The sequence below is a fragment of the Nothobranchius furzeri genome, chromosome 3, assembly GCF_043380555.1.
Source record: "Nothobranchius furzeri strain GRZ-AD chromosome 3, NfurGRZ-RIMD1, whole genome shotgun sequence".
Taxonomy (NCBI): domain Eukaryota; kingdom Metazoa; phylum Chordata; class Actinopteri; order Cyprinodontiformes; family Nothobranchiidae; genus Nothobranchius; species Nothobranchius furzeri.
The window spans coordinates 67,213,680-67,239,706 of NC_091743.1; the positions used below are offsets into that span (position 1 = coordinate 67,213,680).

Genomic DNA, 26,027 nt, shown 5'->3' on the forward strand with positions numbered 1-26,027 from the left:
AAAATCTAGCATCAGACCATCAACACGGCGACTCTTGAGTAAAAATCTAGCAGAAGGGGCTGTGCGCAGATTCAGCTGGTCCTCGTACGGCAAACGTCAGATCCCACCGCTCTGCTGCTCCAGCTGAAAACCCTTCAGATGTTATTCAGCATACGGATTTGTGTTCCTCTTGACTTTAGTCGTTGGGTTACAAGATTCTCTCACCCGCAGAGGAGAGTCTGTGTTTGATGAGCGCATCAGGAATAGGAGTTGGATGATGTAGATCCTCAAGATGAACAAAATTGAATTCATTTGTACGTTTTTAGATTTGTACTTATCAATCAGATTTTTTACATTTGCTTGTAGAATGATTCCCATCACTGATGGGATTTGTGAAACATTATTGTCCCATAACCTCTATGACATCATCATCAGAACTGTCCCCTCCGTTTGCTGTACTCGGATGTCTGTCTGGTTGGGTCAGAGCAGACCCCAGCAGGCTGGAGGTGGGGTTGGTAAACTGTGGCAGGTACCCAGATGCAGCAGAGTTGGAGTTAGGGGTGGGGAACCCCCCTGATGCAGAGAGGAGAGACGGGGGGAACATCCTCGATGAGGAAAGCAGCGGCTGATTATAGCTCAGAGGGAAACTCGATGAAAGCAGACCGGCCATGTTGGGGTTCATTAGGTATGGAGGCAAAGAACCGGATATGAGGGAGGAGGAAGTTCCTGCCGAGGGCATAGATGGCATGGGAATAGTGGTGGACGCAGAGGAGAAAGCAGAGGACGAGGAAGGGACGGGAAGGTGGCTGTTCCCTGTGGCAGGTTGTCTCAGTAAGTCCGTGCCTGCTGAGGGGAACATGGACTGTAGGTCGGCCAGCGTTTGCCCCGGATTCTGAAGAAACGACGACCCGCCACCGCCCATTAGAAGTGGTTGGCTCATGTGGCCTAAGTTCCCCAGAAGGGATGAAGAGTTCAGACCCACAGGTGGAAAACTAAGTCCACCTGAACCCATGGACAGTCCAGGGAAATGAGCTGCGGCCGAAGCGTGATTGCCTCCGATCTGTGCGTTGCCCTGGATGTCACTGTGCTTGCGTTTTTTGCCTCGCATCTCCAACACTGAAGTCAGGAGGTCATCGCTGATCTCCCTCCTGAGATTACCGGTCTGCGGGCCTCCTCCCTCTCCTGTGGGCCCAGATGGAACGTCTGCCGGTTTGTTCCCCATCTCAGACGACAGATCACCTGGGGGTGAGGTGTAGTGGCTGAGCTCCCTGAGGATCTCAGAGTTGGAAGGAGAGGACACCTGTTGGTCAGGGTCAGGAGAACACTGCTGAGGATCGACAGGCGACGAGCAGCCATTACTGATGGACTGGACCGAGGAGCCCTGGCTGTCTGTGGCGATATCAAAACAACATTACTAAGGCAAATACACCCTTCAATGCCTCAATTAAACACAAACACCACAGCTGTTGACTGAGAAGAATAATTTCAAGAACACATCCTTTGATGCTGTACACATTTTTATGATCGTTAAAATGCAAAACCACGTAGGACAACAATGCAGAATGAATTTGCACCTCTTGAAGCAGAAGTGCCCCCCGTTATTGGGCTGCTGAGTTTTCCAGCTCGAATAGCAAAGATCCTTCCGTCTTTTGTCCTGATGTAAGAACCTGCCAGAAAACACAACAGTGTTTTTTCAGTGGGCATACATTTGTTATTTCAATAAATTAGCCGTGGTTTCTAGGATGAATCAATGTCTTGTGAGTAATTAATATTCATGGTATGCAAACATCACACCTCTGATTGACTTAACAGCAATGCAACTCTTCTGCTGCCTCTGTTTTGTTTTGAGTTCTGCTGTGTTGTGGAGTTGCTAATGCTAACAGTTAGCTTCTACTAGCCAAGACAGGCTGTGCAGAACAGCGCAGCCAGGTTCCTGACTGGGACCAGGAAACGGGACCACATCAGTCCGGTTCTGGCCTCACTGCACTGGCTTCCGGTTTGCTGTCGTTCACAATTCAGACTCCTCGTCTTTGTTTTTAATTTCTTCCAGGGTGGTGGTCCCACCTATCTGGCCACGCTCCTGAACAGACATTCCCCATCATGCGCTCTGCGCTCCTCTGACCAAGGCCTGCTCGTTGTCCCTCATTCTAGGTGTCGTACTCGCGGGGACCGGGCTTTCTCAGTCCTAGCACCGTCACTATGGAACCAGTTGCCACCCTCAGTTAGGCTGTCCCCATCTCTGCCAGTCTTCAAGAGTCGCCTAAAAACCCACCTCCTTCGCTTGGTGTTTCCTGAACATGTTTGAATTTGGCCCTCTTTTATGTTGATTTTATCTCACAGTTTTCATTGGTTCACTTTTTCCCTTGTTTTACACATTTGTCTTCTACTAGAATGTTTCACCTTTTTTGTCATTTGTAATCTGTAATTTGAATTGCTTTTATTTTCTGATTTATTCACTTTCTTTAATTTTGTACTGTACCATGTTCAGCGCCTTGGGCTTCCTGACAGGGTTGCGGAAGGCGCTTTATAAATAAAGCTTTGATTGATTGAAGACACATTCTGCTCTCTCCTAGACATGACTGTAATTTATAGTGTGAAGTAGGTCTGAGTGGCATTTGTGGACCTGAGCATTTCCCCATCTATTTTCTATCAGCGGTTAATGCAGGAAATAAGGTTAGAAGACTTATTTCATGTTCTGCCTTCATGTGAAACTCAGTGACCGATTATTATTTTTCAAAAGTAATATGTATTACACGGTTTCTCAAGCTTCCCGCCTCTGGTAGAGAACCCGAGCTTGGAAGGATGAGACCACCTGCGGAAGGTGAGATGAGAATTTTAATATATTTTTATCCATCCATCTATTTTCAGCCGCTTATCTAGAGTCAGGTCACAGGGGCAGCAGCCTAAGCAGAGAGGCCCAGGCTTCCCTCTCCTCAGCCACTTGGGCCACCTCCTCCAGGGAAATCCCAAGGTGTTCCCTGGTCAACCGAGAGACATAGTACCTCCAGCATGTCCCGGGTCTTCCTGAGGTCTCCTTTCTGTTGGATGTGCCCAGAAAACCTCACCAGGGAGGCATCCTAACTAGATGCCCGAGCCACCTCAACTGGCTCCTCTCGATGTGGAAGAGCAGCGGGTCTACTCCGAGCCCCTCCTGGATGACCGAGCTTCTCACCCTATCTCTAAGGGAGAGTCCAGACACCCTGTGGAGAAAACTAATTTCGGCTGCTTGTATCCGCAATCTCGTTCTTTTGGTCACTACTGAAAGCTCGTGACCATAGGTGAGGGTAGGAACTTGATTGACCGGTAAATCGAGAGCTTTGCCTTCCAGCTCGACTCTCTCTTCACCACGACAGATCGGTAAAACGCCCACATCACTGCAGAAGCAGCACCAATCCACCTATCGATCTCACGCTCCAGCTTTCCTCACTCATGAACAAGACCCTAAGATACTTAAACTCCTTCACTTGGGGCAGGACCTCGTCCCTGACCCGGAGAAGGTATTCTACCCTTTTCTGATTAAAGACCATGGTCCCAGATTTGGAGGAGCTGATTCTCATCCCAGCTGCTTCACACTCAACTGCAAAGCGCTCCAGAGAAAGCTGGAGATCACGCTCTGATGAAGCCAACAGGACCACATCATCTGCAAAAAGCAGAGACCTGATCCTTGGGCCACCAATTCTCAGTGAACCTCTGCTCTGAAATGGGAACTTATCCGTTCCAAGAGGAGTTGTTACTGAATACCTTTAGATCCCCTGATTACGTGGATAATCTCTCCAGCAGGAATGCGAGCTTGAACATCTGTTGTGCTGTTGGATCCAGGGAAAATAATATCTGTAGAAAAATATGAAAACTTGTTTTAAAGTCTTTCCATTCGGTTTATTTTTTCAATCAAATTTCCCAGAATTCCTTGGAATTTGTTGGCTGATTAAATATTAAAAGTAGTGAAGTACCAGCTGAGGTGACGATCCTTTGCACATAAACGCCGGCTTTCTGCAGAAAGTTGAGAGGTAGGCTTCCTGCAGGGCTGGAGCCAGACATTCCCATGCGGGCGTGGCGAGGGATCATTGGGATCGGTGTTGATTGGGTGGGTCGGACGCTCGCTACGGGCTTGTCGTCTGGTCGGTTTAGGTGGCGCCTGAAAACAGAAGAGTCCAACCAGAATCCTGGCTTTATTTCTATGTTTGCTGACATGTGAAGTGTTTTTGCATTCGGAAACAATCTTTCACTCAAATAAGTGAGAGGACAACCCACCAGCCATGTTGGTTAAAGGCTGCTATGCTTGCCAGATCCTGGTCACTCGTGGGGTAATAGGGAGCGTATGACGGGCGAGAGTACGGTACGGAGGCTCGTTTCTCATCCTCATAGCTCTTCTTCGCTGCTCTCTTCTCTGCTTTGGTGAGTTTTGACTCCTTACGATCCACCAGCAGTGACTCGTGGTGGAAAGGTGCCTACAGAGATTTGGATAAACACAACAGATTTTTCACAATACGAGCAAATTATGTCTGTATAATCTTGATTGGATAAGCAGACTGATAACTCTGTTTCCAACTGTGTGAGTGGAGTAATTAGTCTGGTTGAGTCACAAAACAGATGAGGCTCGATCCCGCCAGGTTGGCTAAAGTGATCAAACACGACTAAGTAGAGGAAGTTTTCCAGAGGTGAACCAGATCATCAACTGTTCAGCTAGCCCTTAATCTTTGCTTTGGCTTGTGGTCACAGGCTGCATCAGAGGGTTTCTCCTGCACGGTCTCTCATCTCTCCTCACCTCATCTCCCTTCCTAGGCACCCCCCCCATATAAACGAAGATTATAGGATTTACAGAAAGTGTGCAATAATTGTTTAAACAAATTTGGCAGGTGCATACATTTAGGCACTGCTGTCATTTTATTGATTCCAAAACCTTTAGAGCTAATTACTGAAACTCAAAATTCGTTTGGTAAGCTCAGTGACCTTTGCCCTCCATACACAGATGAATCCAGTTATGAGAAAGTGTATTTAAGGGGCCAATTGTAAGTTTCCCTCCTCTTTGAATATTCTCTGAAGAGCAGCAACATGGGGGTCTAAAACAACTCTCACATGACCTGAAAACAAAGATTGTTCACCATCATGGTTTAGGGGAAGGATACAGAAAGCTGTCTCAGAGATTTCAGCAGTCTGTTTCCATAGTTAGGAACATATTGAGGAACTGGAAGACCACAGGCACAGTTCAAGTTAAGGCTCCAAGTGGCAGACCAAGAAAACTCTCAGATAAAAGCGAAGAATGGTGAGAACAGCTAGAATTAACCCACAGACCAGCACCAAATACCTACAGCATCATCTAGCGGCAGATGGGAGTCACTCTGCATTGGTCAACTACTTGGCGCAGTTTACACAAGGAGATGCTGCACGTGAGAGAGATTCAGAGGAAGCCTTTTTTCCACCCACAGCACAAACAGAGCAGCTGAGGTATGCTAAAACACATTTGGACAAGCCAGCTTCATTCTGGAATAAGGTGCTGTGGACTGTTAAAACTAAAACTGTTATTTGCGCATAACAAGGTGCGTTATGCATGGAGGAAAAAGAACACAGCATTCCAAGAAAAACACCTGCTGCCTACAGTAAAACATGGTGGTGGTCCCATCATGCTGTGGGGCTGTGTGGCCAGTGCAGGGACTGGAAATCTTGTTAAAGTTGAGGAACACATGGATTCCACTCAATATCAGCACATTCTGGAGACCAATGTGCAGGAATCAGTGACAAAGCTGAAGGTGGACCGGGGGCGGGGTCTTTCAACAAGACCAGCAGAACAAGTAGAACGTTCTGGAACGGCCATCTCTGTCCCCAGACATGAATATTATTGGAAATCTGTGGTGAGAGTTAGAGCAGTCCATGCTCAGAAGCCATCAAATGTAATGAATGAACTAGAGATGTTTAATAAAGAAGAATGGTCCAAAATACCTTCAACCAGAATCCAGACTCACTGGAAGCGTTTAGAGGCTGTTATTTCAGCAAAAGGAGGATCTACTAAATATTGAGTTCATTTCTTTTTTGTGGCACCAAATTTATGTACCAGCCTAATTGTGTTTAAACAATTATTGCACACTTTCAGTAAATCCTATGAACTTTGTTTCACTTCTCAAATCACTGTGTGTCTCCTATATGGTTTATTTAACTGACATTTTTTATCGCAACAACCAACATTTTATACAGTAAAGATTAATACGAAGATTAACAGGCGTGCCCAAACTTTTGCGTCCCACTGTAACTGGGAGAGGCATCTCTCCAGAAGGTGTTTTTTCTGCAGGCTGTTTGGTTCTTATGATTCAAGCCGTGAGAATCTGACGATAAACTGCTTGCATGTTGAGGTCACTCACATGGAACTGCAGCAATCTTAAGAGTGCCAGCATCATAATTTTACACCACCGACACACTGAAAGTGGAATTGTGTGGAAAAGTGTGTTTGCTAATTTTTGGAGATGTTTTTGGTGTGTTTACACGCACGAATGCACGCACGCACACACAAAACACTAAAACTCCAAGCATAAATGTAGTCACAGAAACACTGAGCAGCTGTACCTTGGTGATGAGGTTCGGGTAGAGCTCACAGATTCTATTAATGACCGGCTCTACGCTTTCACGGGATTTTGAGATTTTTTCTGCCTCGGGCTCCTCTTCTACAAAATGTAGAAGCGATTCCACTTCTTTACGAGTAAAGTTCAGAACTGGGTTCAAGTCGTCGACCACGCGATCTTTAAAAGAGAAATAAGTACATGCAGATGTGTGTAAGTTTTACACACGAGTGAAAATCTCAAAAGCCTCAAAACTGAGCCCACTGAGTTCAGGAGCAGAGGTTCTTACCCGACATGCCCTGCTTGGAGATCTGCCTGTCGTAGATCTTCTTCTCCAGCGTGAAGTCACAGACCAGGCGGTAAATGTTGCAGGGTTTTCTCTGACCGTAACGGTACACGCGACAAACTGCCTGGGCGTCGTGGCAGGGGTTCCAAGATGTGTCGAACACAACAACCCGACTGGCGCCGATCAGATTTACCCCCAAACAGCCCGCCCTGAAAAAAAGGCCCAAACATACACTTGTATCAGCAAAAATAAAGAGCAAGTGGGAAATGATGAAAAGAGAAGTGAGGCGTGCCTGGTAGAGAGCAGGAACACCCATGCTGTCTTGTTCTCCGGATCATTAAACTGATTGATAAGTCGTTCTCTCTCTGAAGATGATGTACTTCCATCTAGCCCTGCGCGCACACACACACGCACGCACGCACGCACGCACACACACACACACACGCACACACACACACACACACACACACACACACACACACACACACACACACACACACACACACACACACACACACACACGCACACACACACACACACACACCAATGTCAACTCTGAACATGCAGTAAGTTGCAACAAAGATTTCTGATCATTTTCTCTCTCTATGAAAAGCAGTACGAGCGAGACTAACCTAACTAACTAACTAACATAGAAATAAAAACAGCTCGTCAACAGGGAAGTCTCCAAACATGGTTTAACAAACCAAAAAGCGTGAAAACTGCTGAATAACCAGGCTTTTAGCTTGTTTTTAATCGTACTAAATGACTCACTGTAGTAATTGAGGTTGCGAACCCAGTTGTGGTTCTGGCCGTCAGCGGACGCGCTGCTTTGGGGAATGGGTCTCTTCGATAAGAAGTCCTCGATAACTGTGAGGGTGAACAAGCTTTGGCTGGTAGAGAAACATTAAAAATCATTAGGAATAACTAGAACATGTAAATACAGCTAGAAACAAGTTAAAGATATCTAAAATATTCCCACAGGAGACTTCAACCGTTTCCTGGGTGGAAATGGAGCCGCAAAAATTGCGATTTCAATTTGATTCATGTGTTCCTTCAAATCAAGCTTCACAATGTAAACCTGTAACCTGGATGATTTTGGGGAATCGCCCGGCTCCAGCTCTGAAATTGACACATTTAGGCAAAAGTACTTTAAATCACCATAAGGCTACAACTTTTTGTGTCAGAAAACGTTGAATAGTTTTTAAAAGAAGGAAATTTGCACATTCAAGTCTGTGTGATGAAATTACAATAAATGTCTTTGGTTGAAGGAAGCCAGCGAATCAGCCTCTGTCCATCTCTCTCTCAAACACGAGCAGAGCAGAGTGAGGGACAGAAAATGAGCGACAGAGACAGACGACCACAGCCAGAAACAATGTTGTCTATTTTAGCACCACGAAAATAAAAAGAACACAAAAAAATGACCAAATGTGCGTCCTCTTAACAAGCTCATGACCGATACTCCGCTGTCAGCCTTAGCCCCGACTCCTGGGAACAGTCCCACGGTAGATCAAACACAGAAGACTCACCTAAAGACCAGAATCTTGTCTTCCCTCCTGACACTTTCCTCGATCAAGTGGAAGAGCAGAACCATCTTAGCAGAGTTCTCCAGAACTCCCGCTTGGTAGTTTGACATTATGTCCTTCGCCTAAAACAAACAAAACTTTTAGCTCTGAACTTTGACGCAACGGTTCCAACAATAAACCAAAGTTGACAGTGAATCAGCTTTCCACAGACGGTATTTTCTCGACATACCCATTCGTACGTGATGACCTGACTGGCCCGATCTTGAGACACATTGAGTGGTGGCAGGCTGTTGTTGACTTTGCTGTTGCTGGAGTCCGATTTGGCCTTCAGATCAGAGCTGGGAGCGGGGCAGCGAGGGTTACTGGAGGAGGTGATTTCGTCCAGGTCCAAGTCCTGCTCATTGGTCTGATTCTCCTTCTGCAAGGCTTCATAGAGGACATCTGGGTGGTTCCAGATCTGTGTGCATCATAAAGAGACAGATTTTAGTGGTTGTGAACTAATGGGAGTTAATAAGGACGAACATTAAGAAACGGTCCTACTTTGCAGCAAACGCAGAAGGCTTTGAGTGGGTTGAGACTGAGCCAGCCACTGTTCCCTGCTTCTCGAAAGCGCCTCATGAACTCCGTATAGAGCGCCTTCTGAATGGGCGAGAGCCGCACCAAGATCACAAACTCCTCCTTGTTCGGAAGATGCCCTCTGAGCACATCGTGGCCTCGTCTGTGAATCAGAAGCAGCATGAAGAAACACACAGCTTCTTTTCTCATTTGATCTGATTTCTGGATGTAATGGAAAGTTCACCTTTGAACAAAACCCTCCAACAGGCTGTGCAGCACGTGACTTCGGTAGCGCATTAGGCGGACATCCTGTGGCGTGCTGTCCACACACTGACCGTTCAGAATGGGACGCTCAAACATGTTGCTGAACTCCTGGCGAGTGCCTAAAAAGTCCGGCCTGACAAAGTCCACCATGCACCAGTATTCAGTGAGGTTATTTTGTAGCGGGTAACCGGTCAGAACCACCCGGCGCCGGGAGCGGATGTTCTTCAGTGCCTGCGATGTGCTGGCGTGGTAGTTCTTGATGCGATGGCCCTCGTCGCAGATCACCACATCAGGACCAGGCCGGGATATGGCCTTTTCAATTCCTAAATTAAATAACAAAAGTATTAAAATACAGTTAAAAAAAATATCTAGTGTGTGTTTTATTTTTCTAAGGTTACCTTTCATAAGTTCCTGCTGTCGATCCTCTTCATCAAGGTCAATGATAACCGGTCCAGCAGCCTTCTTAGTTTTCCTCTTCTTCCCCATCACAAAGCTCTTTTTCATAGTCAGCAAGCGGTACATCTCATAACCCATCAACAACACACCTCCGTCTCTTGACCACTCCTCCACAACCTTGGCCCTGGCCACTGTGGATCTGTGGGTCAAACAGGCAACGTCAATAACAAGCAGCTATCACTTCACCTGCACATGAGCCAACATGCCACATACTTGTGCTCATCATTGAGAATGTGAACTTTGAATGTGCGTCCGGTGAGAAACATAGGGTCAGTGTCGGCTGGCAGGGCATCCTGGGGGGGCAGCCAGAGGTTGAACTCTGTCAACCAGTTCTGAAGAGTATTCACCTGAAGAACGGGAAACCAAAAATCACAAGGCTTCATCAAAATAAAGCAGCATGCACGTGTAGCTTTATCACTCACAGGGACGATGGCCAGCACGGTGAGTGCCTCGGTGTTCTTCAGAAGGATGTCAATGAAGGAAATGACCTGCAGTGTCTTCCCCAAGCCCATGCTGTGAGCCAGGATGCAGCCAAAGCCACTGCTGGTGCTGTACCGATCCAGAGACTCGATGAGGTTATCATAGAGAAACCGGATTCCACCGATCTTAAGAGACGAACAGGAGAAACATGTTCATGAGAACGAGGCTTCTACTGTGTTGTCTTTTATGAAATGAAAAGAGTGAGTCTGCAGGCATACTTGGTGAGGTTTGACGGCCCTGGCCAGCTGTGGGGCGAGGTAAATGTCCTTCTCCTCTGGTGGGTGGTTAATATTCACCAGCACTCGTCCCTGGGCATCAGGCATGTTCAGCGAGTCATTAATGTGTGCGCCACTGCTCTCCTCTGAGCCAGTGGGACCATCAGCTTCCTCGTCGCTGCTTATCTGCATGGCGTCCTCATCACCCGAACTGAGCTCGATCACGTCTGGGATCATTAGAAAACAGTGTGTTAATTCTTAATTAAATCGTATGCTGCCTAAATGAAAATAAGGATATCAGAATTATGGAAAAGGTTACCATCTCTAATAGCAAGCGCAGGTAAAGTTGACTCCGCTTTTTCATCTTCCTCACCGCTGCTGTCCAGACAGATAACATCTGACTGGTTAACAGGAACCAAGTGAGAAACTTCTGCAAGTAAAGCCGCCGTTTTCACTGGTACAGAACAGAGCAGCATTTAGAACACAAAGGAAGTGCAACAGAGGAATTCCATTAAAATTAATGGATGAATGAAGTCACCTAGTTGGGAATCTAGGAGAACAGGTGCTTGTGTGGGGAATTCTTTCCTCTGCTGCTCCAGTCGTTTCCTCCTATCCATCTCCTCCTGCTGAGCTGCTTTAGTTCCTGCCTCCAGCTGATCCTCCTTCAGCAGCTTCCTGTAAACACAAACAGAAACGCCCTGTTGAGTAATGAAAGTGCACCACACTCGTTAAAACACCAGCAAACTATTTAACCTACCTGATATTTTTCCTCATATGTGCAGGCTTGTGGAGCTTGTGGGGTTTGGAAAGCTTGGAAGGTTTGAAGCCTTTTGAAGACTTTGATGATTTGGCTAATTTAGAGGATTTTTTTTTCTTTCTTTTACTGGAAGTTGGCTTACTCTGGCTGGAGAGCTCTGGGCTGGTGGGAGCCTGAGAACGGGAGGAGGGTCTGGAGGGAGCTCGGGAGGATGGACGAGATGCAGGCTGGGACGAAGGCTCAGAGGAAAGGTCTTCAGAGGAAGCCGAACTGGAGTCCCCATCGTCCCGAGTCCCATCTGCTTGGCTCTGGGCACTTGAAGGGCGGTCTTGAATAAGACATGGTGAGAGTTCATCTAAAGTTAAAACAATACGCTTTTGTTTTACAACTGCTGTAATTGACATCATATAACCCAATTTCAGTTAAAATTCAGAACATCCCAAACCATCATTCCTCCACCACCATGCTCAACAGTTGAGTAAGGAGGCTTGAGCTGATTGGAGGCAAATAATAATAATAATAATAATAATAATAATAATGAAAAAACGGCACTTGGCATTACCATCACCATCTTTGTCGTCTTCATCATTTTCATCGTCATCATCCTCCATGTTCTCACTGTCCTCCTCTTCCTCATTTTCCATACACTCTTCTTCACTGTCAAAGCTGGCCTCCAAGTCACTTTCTGAAATGGCCTCTTCAGACATGTTGTCTTGCAAGGCTATCAGATGTATTACCTACGGACCTTCATTAGGAGCTTTCACTAAGAACGATAATGAACAAGCAAAACATGAAACACATGTTTGTTTATATATATATATATATATATATATATATATATATATATATATATATATATATATATATATATATATATATATATATATATTTGGTTGTCACAATTAAGAATACAGTTAAACATTCTCCATCAAAATGGCAGATGTTTGGGAATTTTTAAATGAACCACTATAGACTCTTTAATATTCCTGTGATATATGTAACCAGCAGTCACTGAAATTAATTTTTTCTTATGATGAGAAAATATATTTTAAGGACTATACAATCCCCTGGGTTCTTATTACATAGACAAAGTTTTAAATAGGCAACAGCATTTTATAAGTCGCCAAATTTGATTTTAGTTATATAAGTGGATCAAACTGAATTGTGTAGCTGTAATCTGTCTGCATTTCAACTAATAAACCACTACTAGATTGTATAAAGTGTAAATAAATCTGACTAAATCATTATGTGCAATGCTCTGGGATGGCTTACTATTAGGAGACGCCGTAAAACTAATTAACTTGACTATGTAACGCAGTAATAATAATAAAACCGCGTTAATAGGTTAAAATTAACGCGAAATCAGCGTTTACTTCCTTTGACGACTCTTAGATCGGTCGGGCTGCTACTAGCTAGCATGAAGCCCCCTCTGCAGCTTCTTTGTTGTATGTTAATCTTATTTTCACCAAACAACCGCTGATTATGTAGTTTAGTACTCAGCTACCTGTTTTCTGCAGTGAAATGTGTATTGTGACCCAGGCTGAGGTGGCGTACCTTCATGTTTGCTAATTACACAACAATAAACGCATTTTCACTACGGAAACACTCGTAACACCCACGTGTAAGCAAGGAACCACAGTTAGCGGTGAACAGAGTTGGAAGAAAAGCAAAGGTCTCAGTCGATTAAACAAATCACTTAGATGTCGCTGTGAGATAATGATCTAACATTGTGTGGGTGTAACGTAGCTACAGCTAAAGCAGCCTAAATTACAACGAAGCTAACACGCTCGGCTAATTAAAGCGCGTCGGTTGCCTTCAAATATCAAGGAGCCATTGGAGCTTACCTTCTGCGTGTTGTGTTGATCAAAAAGTATGATTATTTGTGCACATATCAAGCATGCAACTAAAAGGTGTAGAATGTATGTAAACGAACTAATAAACGTTGCAAATTTACATTTTTTCCAGTGTGACCATAAAAGTTACCCCCACAGCAAGAACTCAAACTAAGGTTCCCGATTCTTTTTTTAATTATTGTTTTACAAAATCGGATTAAATAATTGAAATACCGCCATAAGTATAATACACTCAAGCAAATTTAATGAACAGCTGTAAAATTGTTCCGTTTGTTTCACGAGCAATAAATGAGCATTTTGCAGGCCGAACTATTTTCTTTGTAACACCACCCATTTCCGCCTTATGACGGCATTTATTAGCGACGCGTTCTGTCTTTTGTGTTTACGTTTAGCTTTTCACGGATGTTTAGTGAGTTAAAGCGACGTTCATCTAAAAATTATTCTCAGCTACTGTTGGAAATGGACCGGAGAACGTGGTAAACATTAGTCTGCCGTGGACGAGTTAAAACATGAATAAAGGGTGGCTGGAGCTGGAGAGTGATCCAGGTGAGACATTTAGAGCCACATTTGAAGCTAACAAATATTAGCTTCCACATTTCATCTTGAGCAGTTAATAAGATGAATTTCACGATGAAAATTAGTCTAATTTAAGCAAAATCATCAAGATTTCTTGTGGATTGTGTTATATGACTTCTAACCGTATTAATCAAGTTATTGCGTTTACATTTTGAAGAATATCATTAATTGAAATGTTTTGTTATTGCAGGTCTGTTCACTCTGCTGGTGGAAGACTTTGGTGAGTATTAGATATGAGAACATTACATTTTTGAACGTGTAGATGTGAATCTTGTTTAAATCATTGTTTGAATTTTCTGTAGGTGTCAAGGGCGTCCAAGTTGAGGAAATTTATGATCTTCAAAGCAAGTGTCAGAGGTATGTAGCAACATAATGATCGGTTTGGCACAAATACCTGGAAGATATAATTTAACATCCCTATCTGTAAACATAAGGCCTTGCTTGCTTGTTCCTGTGTAAACATGTGGTGACAACTGAGATTTTATTTCCTTCCAGTCCTGTTTATGGCTTCATCTTCCTCTTTAAGTGGATCGAAGAGCGTCGCTCCAGGAGAAAAGTCAACACTTTAGTGGATGAAACATCAGTCATTGATGAGGAAATTGTAAATGATATGTTTTTTGCTCATCAGGTAAGAGTTTCATTAATAGTTGTGTGAAATATTTGTAGATAATGTGTCGAATATTATGTGATTCCTTTCTAATTGTTTACATATCCTTATATTTTGTGTTATACCATCAGCCTGCCTGATACGATGGCTAAAATGTTGCTTGTGCTCTTAAGTCTGACTTATTCACTCAATGTATCATTTTTCAATAATGTGCATTTCCTCGTTTTTAAATAAAATATACAACAATCAATTGATAGAATTTGATTTTGGCGTTAATATAATTTGTATAAGCACAGTAACATAGATTTGTGTTAAATACACAAAAATTCTAAGTATTGATTTGTTAAAATGTAATAACTAAAATGCTCAAAGTATTTTATCTGTTAAAACATGTTTTTTAACCAGTCAGAAGTAAATCTTCCACAAGCAGCAGAATTTTAAGATTATTTATTTGGATGACAAACATGAAAGGGCATAAGCTGAGCCAACCGTAACGCCATACAAGTTATTCAGTATATGATGAATGGAGCTTGACACATTAGAACAAATGCATTTAATCAGCTGATGACTTTAGCTTAGTTTCAAAACACTTGCAACCTCCAAGTTCTATTTATTGTTAATTAGAAGATTTAACAAAATAGAGGTAAGAGATGTTTACTAAGGTTTACTAAGGTGCATACTTTAAAGTTAATAAGTGTGACAGAATAAATAAAACAACTCTGCAACTTATGAATTTACATATTCATAAAGTGCAGTTTTGGAGATGAAGTAACACGCTTAAACTAGATAATTCAGTGGTTTTATTTAACATATTTGTGACATTTTTTGTCTTGCTAGCTGATTCCAAACTCATGTGCCACCCACGCTTTGCTGAGTGTTCTCCTGAACTGCAGTGGCGTCGAGCTTGGGACCACCCTCAGTCGCATAAAGGCTTTTACCAAAGGTTTTAGCCCAGAGGTAAGTTATTACACATGCTTTATCCTCAGGTATTTGAATCATACTTGGATATTTGTACTTTCACATGAGGCATATTATCAGATTGAGAACTTCTCATTTAAAATATTTATTTTATTTCGTTGTAGATCTTCTCTTCTTCTATTTCACCTGTTTCTGTCATATAATAATTTTCAGATTTTTTTCCTCTTTGTTCCAGAGCAAAGGTTACGCCATAGGAAACGCTCCCGAACTTGCCCGAGCACATAACAGCCATGCCAGGTAAGTCACAATCAGTGGTACATTTTTATATTTACAGATGTTCCTTGTAGGGCTGTGCGACATATTAGGAAAATCTGCTATGCACAATAACAGTAATTAATAGTGCGGTGATAAATAAATGCATAAATCAAGTGCAAAAAAGTGAAAAACAAAGAAAAAAATTACTAAAAAGTATAATAAAAATGGGAAAAGCTAAATTGTGATCAAAAGATGTGAGGAAAGGGAAAAAGAAAATGAACAAGAAAGGCAGAGTTGACAGAAAGACGGCAGAGCGAAGCTAACTCAGGTGTTTGCTAACCATCCAAATTAAGTGCCGTCCGCCAAGGAGGCGGGCAGTTGTCCTATAAGAACCCACCCAGTTGGCCAAATGGGTGAAAAGCTCTATTTGATTAGTCAAAAACTTCATGCTTCAGTTTGATTGACAAAATGCATTATGAACATCTGAGCTGACCATTGATTGTGTTTTTTTCTGTTCTTTGCGATGTGTGTCTTGCGCATGCCTATATCGCGATGGCGATACATTAGCGACATGTTCCACATAAAACCTTCCTAAACTGCACTTTTTAATTTTCATGTATTTCCATGGAGACCGGAGCCACGACACCTGCCAGAGAAACAGAACGGGATTAGCGCCGTTCGGACCATGGAGGCCTTCCACTTTGTTAGTTACGTACCAATAAAAGATCGCCTCTTTGAGCTGGATGGACTCAAGTCATACCCCATAGACCACGGTGAGAGGCAGCAAACCCCAAGTTAGACAGAATTTTTTCCATTTGGTATTTTTTATTAGTTTGGTAAGACAGACTTTGATCTAGTGCTCTACCTGGGGTCGGTTCTGGCTTCATGATAACGTTTTTTTTAACCTAAGGCAGTTATTTAGATGCTGAATAATTAGTTTCCCCATTTATTGATAAATTATGTGATGTTTTGTGATTCCCTACAACAGACATCTTTATTATAACACTGTGCTTTTAGGGCCCTGGGGGGAGGATGAGGAATGGACCGATAAGGCCCGCCGTGTCATCATGGAACGGATTGGACTGGCCACTGCTGGGTGAGTCATGCACCATTTAGCTAAGTGCTTCAGCTTCTACGCTCACCCTAAAGGCTTCACTCTCGTGCTGCTCCTTTACTTTTTTTTTTTTTTCCAGTGAGCCCTATCACGACATCCGCTTCAACTTGATGGCTGTGGTGCCGGACCGCAGGATGAAGTACGAGTCCAAACTGGAAATTCTGAAGAAGAATCGACAAACTATTTTGGAGGGTCTGCAGAAGGTCAGGAGCTGAGAAGAAACCTTAGTTCATCCATCTCTAAATGTAGATTTAGTTGTGTTTAAAATGTTAGGAAGGTTTAATGTGATCAGATTTTAATCTGGGTTTTATTTGCAAAGTCAGATCAACTCTAAACATGCTTTTGTGGCATCTGTTGTTTTATCTTAAGATGATCCGACTCACTCAGACTCCGAGCGAGTCCACTCATGACAAGAAGCAGCAGGACTCTGCCTCCCCAGAGGAAAACACCTCTCCCATCAAGAAGGAGGCAGATGTAGGCCCATGCACCTCCCAAGGATCCTCCTCTGGTAGCCTCATTTCATCTCCATCCCCTCTCTGTAACTAACACCTTGCAGTTTAATTAGTCAAATCGTAAATGTTAAATTCTCATCTTAAGATTCAGTGGATGAATCAGGGGCTCAGTCCAAGGATGGCTCCAACCCCTCAGGAAGCACTAAAGTCATGGGAAAACCACCGGTCCCAGCTGGGGGAGGAGCCCAGCAGGTCACCAGTCCTGGCCCCATCGTTCCACGCCTTCCTGCCTTCCTCGACAACCACAACTATGCAAAGTCCCCAATGCAGGTAAAGGGAAACTGAATGTCTTTACTGCCTTTCTTCTGCTTTCTGTTTAAACACTAAATTTGAGTTGCAGTCAACAACGGTTTTCATTCTTGACAGTTTTGTAGATTAATTAGTAGAGCTAATGAAATTAGTCTAATAATCATTGCATTGAGATGCGGACATAAATGATTATGAATCAAATCAACACTTGATTCTAAAGTTCCTCCAAAGACAATAAAATCTAATATTAAGACCCATTATGGATTTTATCAACTAAATGGGAGGTAAAAACTGGACATGGCCTATAGATTTTCAGTATTTTTTATGATTTTTGTCATCCGTAGAGCACGTTTTTCCACAGTCAGAGATGGTAGCAAACATAATTTTTTTAAACTTTGTTAAATCTTCTTAAATGTCTAAAACATTTAGCACTTTTACATTGTCTTAAAGGGACGGCGTGTATTTTCCCTGGTGATAGGGGGCAGTACATACCTAAATCACTACAAGCAAGCAGTATTTTTGTGTTAAACTAAGACCTTACCAATGGATAGCCATTGGGGTCAAAAATCTCTGGGTGCGCAATTTTCGAACAAGCATTTCTTCAGATCATTCAACCTCCAGCAAAACAGCAAGCACTTTAGACTCCCTTTCAACACTGGCAATGAGCGAAGAGGTAAATGTGTAAAACAGCAATGCTTAAAGTTTTGTAACCGCTTGTTACAAATCAGTAAATGCATTTTGATCTCACAGGCTCGCGTAGAAGGAAAAATTGCGTCACCCAGTGACTTACCGTAAATCCTCTAATATTAGCCTGTATTTAATTAACTGCCGGGTATCATATTTTGGCCGGTGTCGGAGTCGGCGGAGGTGAATAATGGCCGGTTTTTTATTGTGGCCGGGTGGAATGTGGTAACAAGCAAGTACGGGGGGCGGCTGTGTCATCCGTCTCACTTTTGATTTGCCAGTGATAGACAGCGAGGGTAACTTTAACCATGTGGAGATGAAGAGGAGGCAAAAATTTGATATCAAGTTCAAAGAGAACGTGCTGATTATGCTGCAGAACACTCTGGGGAGCAGTAGCAGGGGTTGTATGAACTAGTCACTAGTCGACTTCACCGCTCTATAGTGACTTTTTATGCCTGTCATCGACTAGTCGCTGTCACGTGATAATGACCGGCAAGATGCAGTCCACGGAAAAGACAGCAGCCTGCTGTCAGCAAGTGACAAGCTCCTGCGCGTCGGGAGGCAACGTGCTGTGCCAGAGCGTCGGTACTGACACCCGCCGTAAAACGGACATTTAACCAAATTGTGACCTTTTCCCTCTTGCAATTTAACCTTCCCCTCACCCCCATCCTAATCTTAACCAGCTTGTGTATGCAAAGCTCTGATTGATGACGCGCTCCAGACATCTGCGTCCTGAGCACGGCCACAGTAACATTATCAAATTAGGTGTCGCCACCTCAAAAACTAATTTAACACGCGATCGTTCATATCGGCTTATTTCCTTTTATGTTTTCTGTCTTTTATTCTTTTATTTGTGCCTGATGCTTTTCGCTGCTGTGGATCGGTGGCATCACCTGTTTTGTCCTCCGGTGATGCACCTCACTGGTTTGGCCGGTGAGCACTCCGCTGTTTTTGCGGTCGGTAAATCTTTTAGAACTGCAGTTCAAAGGTAACTCATGAGGTGAATATATATGAACCCAGGTAGCAGTTTTTCTTTAGGATTGAGAGGAGATGCAGGAAGATAATAAACAGGCAGGACAGAAAAATAGTCAAATAAAAACAAGTTAGTTTTTGTACCTGGTGGTTGCAACAGACAGACACCACTGAAGGTAATCAGAAGTGAGGAATCGAAAATGAAATAATTATTTTAATGTTTAGAGCAGCAGGAACTCCGAGAGGCTGCAGGTGCATCAGTGAGTTTGCGGCCGCTGCTCAGGGGGAGAGGGCTGAAGCAGAAACTACCGTTGTTAAAAGAAATGTGTTTAACTTTGAAAATGTGGGCTCAATATTAATTGTCAAAAACTCCAACGAACCATTAGTTCATTTTGCTCAAATAGAAATAGAGGCCTGCCTCTAATTCTGGTCCTCCTTCCAATAAAGGCCTGGAGCTTGATGAGCTTGAGTCACATACAGACCCAGGCCTGTATTAGAGGATTTACGGTAGATCCGCTTCTATGTATTTCAGACCTGATTTTTAGGGTTATATGATTCAAAGCGGCCAATGTTTTTCAACAACGGGGCATTGTTTGATTCATTTTCAACAGCATTTCAGTTAATTGTTCCAGAGGTTAACGGTAAAGACTACACATTGTCTCTTCAAGGACTTTTGGGGGTGCTGCTGCTGCTTGGATCCCTGGCTGTAATGCACATAGCTTGCAATATAAAGAAGGACAACACCTGTCCCCCTCCAGCTCGGCTGTGTGACTGCACTAACCTGTCCTGTGGGACCCTCACCATGTAACTCTCAGGTCCATGCTGTCTCTGGAGGAGCAGATCATCATCATCATCTTTATTTGTATAGCGCTTTAAAAACACAGCCATACGGCTGACCAAAGTGCTGAACAGTCAGACAATACTAAAATTATAACGCATGAAACAGAAAAATGCAACCAAGAATACAATAAAACAAGCCAAAACTAAAATAAGAGATACCAATAAAACCAATGGAAACATGTCCTCCAAATATAGTAAAGTAAAAAAGCCCATCCAGCAGCTAACTGGTAAATGCAAGGGTAAAATAGTGTATCTTTAGTCTAGACTGAAAAACTTCCAAGGAGGATGCCTGTCGTAGGTAGGTTGTAGATGGGAAGCAAGATCTCCTGTAACTTAAAATGAACCAAAGCTTCCTCCCAGTTTCTCCTTAAGCTGAAGTTAACATCAGTTTATGGCCCACACTTGTATAGCGCCTCTCAGAGTAAGGACTCCAAAGCGCTTTACACTACATTACAGTGTTATCATCATGAAACAAAAGAATAAAGTGGAACAAAAACTTATATCTTCCATTTCTCTCTCCTTTTAACTTCTCCGTGTCCCTAAATAAAAGAGACAGATGATCACGCTGCAGCCGCCGTCACTGACCCCGCTCCCTCTCCAAGACCGGACCTCCCGACATCACAGCACTCGGTCTGACTGAGCGCTTCCATGACAAATAATAATGCGTGTTTGGAGGAGCTCTCTCTCTCTCTCTCTCTCTCTCTCTCTCTCTCTCTCTCTTTCTCTCTCTCTCTCTTTCTCTCTCTTTCTCTTCTCTCTCTCTCTGTCTCTGTCTATGTCTCTGAACGAGCGAGCGGCGTGACAACCTTCTCAATTAACATAGTTCACGGCCCAAATCCAACAGAACCGATCGGGCTGATTCGGTTCGGGTTCGGTCTCAGGTTATAACTCCAGCGCTCAGCCCTGCAGTACCACATAAAGGCGGACCAAAGTTTCCTACCCGGTAAATGTGGAGAACACCGCTCTGACAGATGTGGATGTTACGCTGGTTCTGCCGTTAAAATAACGAAACCACATTCCACTATTATTGATTATGGTACTCTTCTATGATGCAGAATGCCCGCATCTCATGCATTGATTATTTGATTATTTTCCTCAGCTCTATCTATCCTACACCTCCCGGTCGGGGGTGGGGGGTGCGCGCATGGTTTGGGAGCCACAAAGAGAGGGCTCGCGGGCCGGACGTGGCCCTCGGGCCACCATTTGAGGACCACTGCTCTATTCATTGATGAAAATAAACCCGTATGGAAAAAAATTGTGATGCTTTGAGCTATTGAATCAAATCGTGAGACGAGACGTGAAGAGATTCACACCGCTAGTGGTCAATCCCTGAATCTGTAAAATGTGAGGACCTAGCAGGAGGTGTTTAGGTCCCACAGGGACATTTATCTTTCCATCTCCTGTCTCACCGACAGTCTGAACACTAAAGATGGTGAGCAGTGGTTTTTGGATGAAATAATGCAAAGAAGCATTTTATTTTAGCTCCAGGAGCCTTAAGCTGTAGTTATTTACAATAAAAAAACAGTTCTGAATAGTTACTCAGATTTTATTTCTGAAGCACACTTCACACAAAAAGCAGCTGAAAGTGCTGTGCAAAAATAAATCGGTAATCCCACACACACGCATTAAAGAACACGCTGTATTGTTCAGTATTTAAATAGATCAGACATCTTTCTGACACCGATTGTCGTGGTTTTCGCCCATATTGCTTTCTGTGTCCTGAACGGTCTTTACGTGGAAAAGCAGGAAAACAAAACCCCAGCCTCCTCTTTAGAGAGCTGCTTAAAAAACAAACCAAACCAGGCGCTCAGAAAGCCGCATCAAACAAATGTGTGATCTTTTAGCCTCGTTTTCATGACTGGATGTTTAATAACGACTCTGACTGACAGGAGGAGGAAGATCGTGCTGCAGGCGTTGGCCGCTCTCGTGTGCCGGGCCCATCCCAGCCCTCGTACACGGATGACGAAGACTATGATGCCGAAGAGGAGGAAGTTACAGCTTCTGCCAGCACGTCCACTAGGCATGTCTTCTAGTTTGTTCAAAGGGAGATAAAGTTTTTGTTATGTTTCCTGTTTGGGTCTGACCTAAACTCTTTTTGAATTCTTTCCTAGATTCAGACGGAAGGCGAGTCTGCGCTCGAGAACGGGCCGGGTCGGCACCGGAGTAGAGAGCCAGATCGCCCTCAATGTTTTAGCTGAGAAACTGAAGAAGGAGGCTAAGAGAAAAGATGCTTTAAATACTCCCCTGTCTGTGCGCACCGAAGGACGCACCGGGGGGATCTGTATCACGTCTGCCTCTCAGCCGTCCCCCACGCCGAGCAACGAAAGCACCGACACGGCCTCTGAAATCGGCAGTGCTTTCAACTCCCCCTTGCGCTCGCCGGCGCGCTCCCAGGCCGCCACGCGGCCGTCCAGCCCAGTCGCATCCCATCTGTCTCGTGTTCTGTTTGGGGAAGACGAGATGCTGAGACTAGACTCCAGACACAACCGAGCTGTGAGAGAACTAGGCCCCTCTGTCAGCGCGGCGCTGCTACACCTACAGGAAGATGGAGTCATTTATTCCCTCCTTCCATCTGGTGAGAACACACCATCATCAGAAATGTGTTTTACAAGCCTTAGCAGAGGGGAAAATACAGCCAATAACAAGTAGATGGAGTAAAATCAGAGGGTAATGTTTTAATCATGTCTGTGTTCGTTTTTACTGATTGCTCTTTTGTTTGTTGAATGTGCAGGAGACTCGGCGCCAGAGGGCACGAAGGTTTTCACTCCAGAGAAGATAAAAGTCAAAGAGGAAGCAGATGAAAAAGAGGGCATAAAGGAAGGAGATGAGGGACCATCAGTGGAGGTGAAGAAAGAGGAGGGGAACAAAGAAGGAGCTGAGGGGAAACCTGGCAAAAAGAAGCTCAGCGTTACAGATTCTGGTGCCGACAGCAAACCCTCCGGGGATAAGTACTCTCCTAAAGTAAGTCCGGAAAGCTTCCACAGCACTGCATACCTGACGAGGAGTGTTTAAGCTACATAGTACCTTTATGTTTTTGTTTCTTGAGAGCTGATGCTCCTCTTGTAAAGCGGTGGATCAGCCCAGTTTGTTTTGCAGGAGCTGCTGGCGCTGCTGAATTGCGTGGAGGCCGACATCACCAACTACGAGGTGTCTCTGAAGGAGGAAGTGGAGAAGAGAAAGAAATACAAAGTATTTTTGTTTTTAAATCTGGAATGCATTTTCCCTGTTGGAACTTTTTTAGTGGTTACTAAGTGATTTATTTATTTTTTGTTCAGATAGATGATCAGAGGAGGACACACAATTATGATGAGTTTATCTGCACCTTTATATCAATGCTGGCCCAAGAAGGTAAACTGGACTGTTTCTGCTTTAATTTATTTATGTTGTTTCCTTTTTACTCTCATTTAAAAAATAATTTCAGAATTCTCTAATCTTGCACAAGTTTGTCACTAAAGGGGGTTTCCCCAGGAGTATAACTCGGAGTAACTCGCACCGGTGCAGCTCGGCCAGACCACAGTTCCCAAGGGCACGGTTCAGTATTTTCTCCCCTAGTTTTAGTCCCTGCTCCGTTGAAGTACCTGGCAAGGCTGAGTCAGGCCGGCATTGTGACTCTGGCTACTGATTGGCCATTTGCAACAGTGAACAAAGTACTAACCCAAGAACAACACACCTCCCCAAAATTAACCAAATGAAACAAACTAAAAACATGTCTATTACAATGCACCTAACCCACTGCTGCTCCTGCAGCCAGTCAGTCTCTACGAGTCCAACCTTTAGAATAAGGGGATGGAGTCTGCTAATTAACCCTGCAGGTGTTATAGCTGCTGTGGGGGTGCAGATTTAGCTGTTCAGGAGTTATTTTGTCCACAGTGACATCTACAGAGTTGACTGGGAAACAATCCTTTTAAGGGGATGTATGAAAACATCTAAAGGCAATATAATGTGATATTTTTTCCTGCATTATTGTATCGATATTCAAAAGCCACGTATTGAAATTTTGGAAGAATTTACATGCAAACATTTGCGTATTTTCTTTTTTTTTGTGTGTGCAATTCAAAAGTAGACGGCTAGTTGGCAGCAGAGTGCAATAGGGTTTTATTTCCACCATTGAAATTTAAACCCCTCAATCATGGTTCAGTTGTGTTAAACACATTTCGTATCAGTTTGGACTGTTTATTGAATTTTCCTACAATAAATTCAGTCTAAAAAATTGCTAATATCATCTGGCTGAATGTATCACAATATACTGTATCGTCTCCCCTGTATGGTGGTACGTATTGTATCATCAGAATTTCACCTTTACACATCCCTACTCTTTTTTTAACACTCGGGATTGACTCTCATGTCACTATTCCATATCAACCATATAACTTTCAGTGTTACATTAACCATTCTTTGAGTTGAATTGTACCAACACCCCAAAATGAACGCTTTTAAATCTGCTGTGTTATAGCACCACTAGGGTGTGAATGTGGGTGAATGACTGATAATCTTGCAAAGTTTAACTGTTGCTCTTCAATTTGATTTTACTAAATCATAATCACTCAGGATTTTGTTACCCGACCACTTTACTTTCTCAAAGACGTTGGTCAGTCCATGAAAGGAACACCTTTTTCAGCTTTACAGGTTAAATGGCAACTCTTAGACTTGAGAGGGAACACTGTGGTCAGAGTGAACAAATTCAGTTTCTTTTTTCATGCTGTGACTCTTTAAACTAGGTTTCAACTAATTACTGACATGACCGTGGGCTCAGACTATTATTATTTGATTTTGTTTTGAAACAAAATGATTTGAAGTGGTATTTGACCTAAATCCCTCTGTACATATTTCATCCTTAACTTTCTGCCTTTTAGACTTGAGGTCATCTTTTACTCTCAGCCGTTGACCTGAAGCAGAGTTTTACTCCAGCATGTATTTCTCTGAGGTCTCAGCGGTAAATCATTAGTGTCCGATTGTTCTGCATCTTCACTCTGAAGGGGCTATTTTGGTAAGAGGTCTGCCCTGAACAACTGAGCTGTGAAGAAGCTCACCAATTAGAAACAGAATGAACAAAAAATGTCAAGTTGAGTTTTTAAACCAAGTCAATTTTTCCTTTCCTCCACAATTGTTTTATATATTTTTGCACCATTCCTCTTTCTAACCGTCTGCAGGCATGTTGGCCAGCCTCGTAGAGCAAAACATTTCTGTGCGTCGTCGGCAGGGAGTGAGCATCGGCCGTTTGCACAAACAGAGGAAGCCCGACCGAAGGAAACGCTCCAGACCGTACAAAGCCAAACGTCAGTGATCACAATCGTCTGTAAGGAAGCTGTCCGTGCCGAGCAGTTGTGGCAGAGGAGCAGGAAGTTGCTGCTGCACTCCTGGAAGTTCTTCTGCTTCATGAAATTGACCACAAGTTAATTTTACTCTGATCTTTTGTATATTTTAGTCTCGTAATCGTAACTGACTGGAGTTTATTTAAAAGCTCTAACTAGTAATCATCTCTCAGTGCCAATAAAAATATTGAACTTACACGCATCTTCAGCTTCAGTACACTCTGCATGGATTTATTCTGCTCTTTTAAGTATTTTAATATCATGATACCTTACATGTACAGTTTTAATCTCAAAAAGTCATAAAATGTTCCGCTTTTTCATAAAAGGCTCTTTACTTGTAAATATCTTTATTGAGGTCCTGCAAAGGAAAAACAAGCTCTTGTGTCACATTTGGATCTCAGAGAAACATAATTTCCAGTTGAATGTTGGCGGCTGTGTAGTTTTTGTACATATTTGTGTGTTAATATGTACACTAAATTTAAATGTTCATTGTGCTCGTTATTTCATTCTGAAATAAACTTAATGAAATTCGGATCTATGTTTCTGCATTTATGACTTTTTATCCTTCCAGTGAAATGAGTTGTTGTGGAATTTACTTTACAGCGAAAAAGATTTAGATGTAGATTTGTACCTGGAGTGGTTTTATGTAACTGTTGTAGTGGCAGTGGATGTACACTAGGGAGAGTGATCACTCAGGCTAGTGGGACCCTTTCAAAGCTGTCTGCAGGAAGTAGAGTTGTTTATAATGAAACTTGGTTCATAAAATATTCATAAGTCAAAGTACTAAAAGTTCCCTCAGTTGAAACATCCATCATGTCTGTAAATTTAGCACTATTTTTGGCTGTTAATCAAACTTATTTTTTCCCTTTGCCATATCAGGCCATTTTAAATTCATATTTTAATGTCAGCATATGTTCTAGATAATGTGAGTAACTTGAATATTTTAAATTATAACATTTTCTGCTCAATGATCTGTCAAGAATAAATGTAGACTTTTGGCTTTAAAGTTAATTTGTCTTATTTTATGTAAAATCTGGTCAATAGTTTGTACAGGGAGTACAGAATTATTAGG

General features: G+C 43.1%; 2 protein-coding genes across 3 annotated transcripts; one reads left to right on the plus strand and one right to left on the minus strand.

The window, feature by feature from the left end:
• Positions 1-156: 156 nt before the first annotated feature.
• On the minus strand, positions 157-13,046 carry rad54l2 (RAD54 like 2). Of its 2 annotated transcripts, none has more exons than XM_015958805.3 (22): positions 12,908-13,046; positions 11,626-11,826; positions 11,064-11,391; positions 10,845-10,981; positions 10,626-10,760; positions 10,310-10,533; positions 10,034-10,216; positions 9,825-9,958; positions 9,554-9,750; positions 9,136-9,478; positions 8,877-9,054; positions 8,566-8,793; positions 8,340-8,458; positions 7,585-7,703; positions 7,106-7,205; positions 6,817-7,022; positions 6,535-6,707; positions 4,231-4,427; positions 3,930-4,114; positions 3,721-3,810; positions 1,554-1,646; positions 157-1,368 (listed from the first exon to the last, which is right to left on the minus strand). In XM_015958805.3, exons 2-22 carry the CDS (start codon positions 11,768-11,770, stop codon positions 380-382), a joined length of 4,503 nt encoding a protein of 1,500 aa, XP_015814291.1. In that variant the 5' UTR covers positions 11,771-11,826; positions 12,908-13,046; the 3' UTR covers positions 157-379. The 2 variants fall into 2 exon arrangements, with proteins under 2 accessions (XP_015814291.1, XP_015814290.1); XM_015958804.3 differs by having other exon boundaries at positions 11,064-11,418.
• Positions 13,047-13,285: 239 nt separating this feature from the next.
• bap1 (BRCA1 associated deubiquitinase 1) lies at positions 13,286-25,489 on the plus strand. The gene is made up of 17 exons (XM_015958807.3): positions 13,286-13,462; positions 13,683-13,712; positions 13,795-13,849; positions 13,988-14,120; positions 14,937-15,056; positions 15,253-15,314; positions 15,903-16,045; positions 16,290-16,368; positions 16,466-16,589; positions 16,756-16,894; positions 16,984-17,168; positions 21,533-21,663; positions 21,755-22,218; positions 22,375-22,604; positions 22,740-22,832; positions 22,919-22,991; positions 24,794-25,489. The coding sequence occupies exons 1-17, from the start codon at positions 13,426-13,428 to the stop codon at positions 24,925-24,927; spliced, it is 2,232 nt and encodes a 743-aa protein (XP_015814293.3). The 5' UTR covers positions 13,286-13,425; the 3' UTR covers positions 24,928-25,489.
• The last annotated feature ends 538 nt before the right edge of the window (positions 25,490-26,027 follow it).

What these genes read in the sequence shown, in the direction of transcription:
- rad54l2 (XM_015958804.3), bottom strand. Translation starts at nt 11,770, where the DNA reads ATGTCTGAAGAGGCCATTTCAGAAAGTGACTTGGAGGCCAGCTTTGAC. An exon ending in AGACGACAAAGATGGTGATG is followed by an intron (nt 11,419 to 11,625) that starts GTAATGCCAAGT and finishes TTTTAACTTTAG; the next exon opens with ATGAACTCTCACCATGTCTT. An exon ending in GTGTTCCTGCTCTCTACCAG is followed by an intron (nt 7,023 to 7,105) that starts GCACGCCTCACT and finishes CCTTTTTTTCAG; the next exon opens with GGCGGGCTGTTTGGGGGTAA.
- bap1 (XM_015958807.3), top strand. Translation starts at nt 13,426, where the DNA reads ATGAATAAAGGGTGGCTGGAGCTGGAGAGTGATCCAG. An exon ending in GTCATACCCCATAGACCACG is followed by an intron (nt 16,046 to 16,289) that starts GTGAGAGGCAGC and finishes CTGTGCTTTTAG; the next exon opens with GGCCCTGGGGGGAGGATGAG. An exon ending in ATTGGACTGGCCACTGCTGG is followed by an intron (nt 16,369 to 16,465) that starts GTGAGTCATGCA and finishes TTTTTTTTCCAG; the next exon opens with TGAGCCCTATCACGACATCC.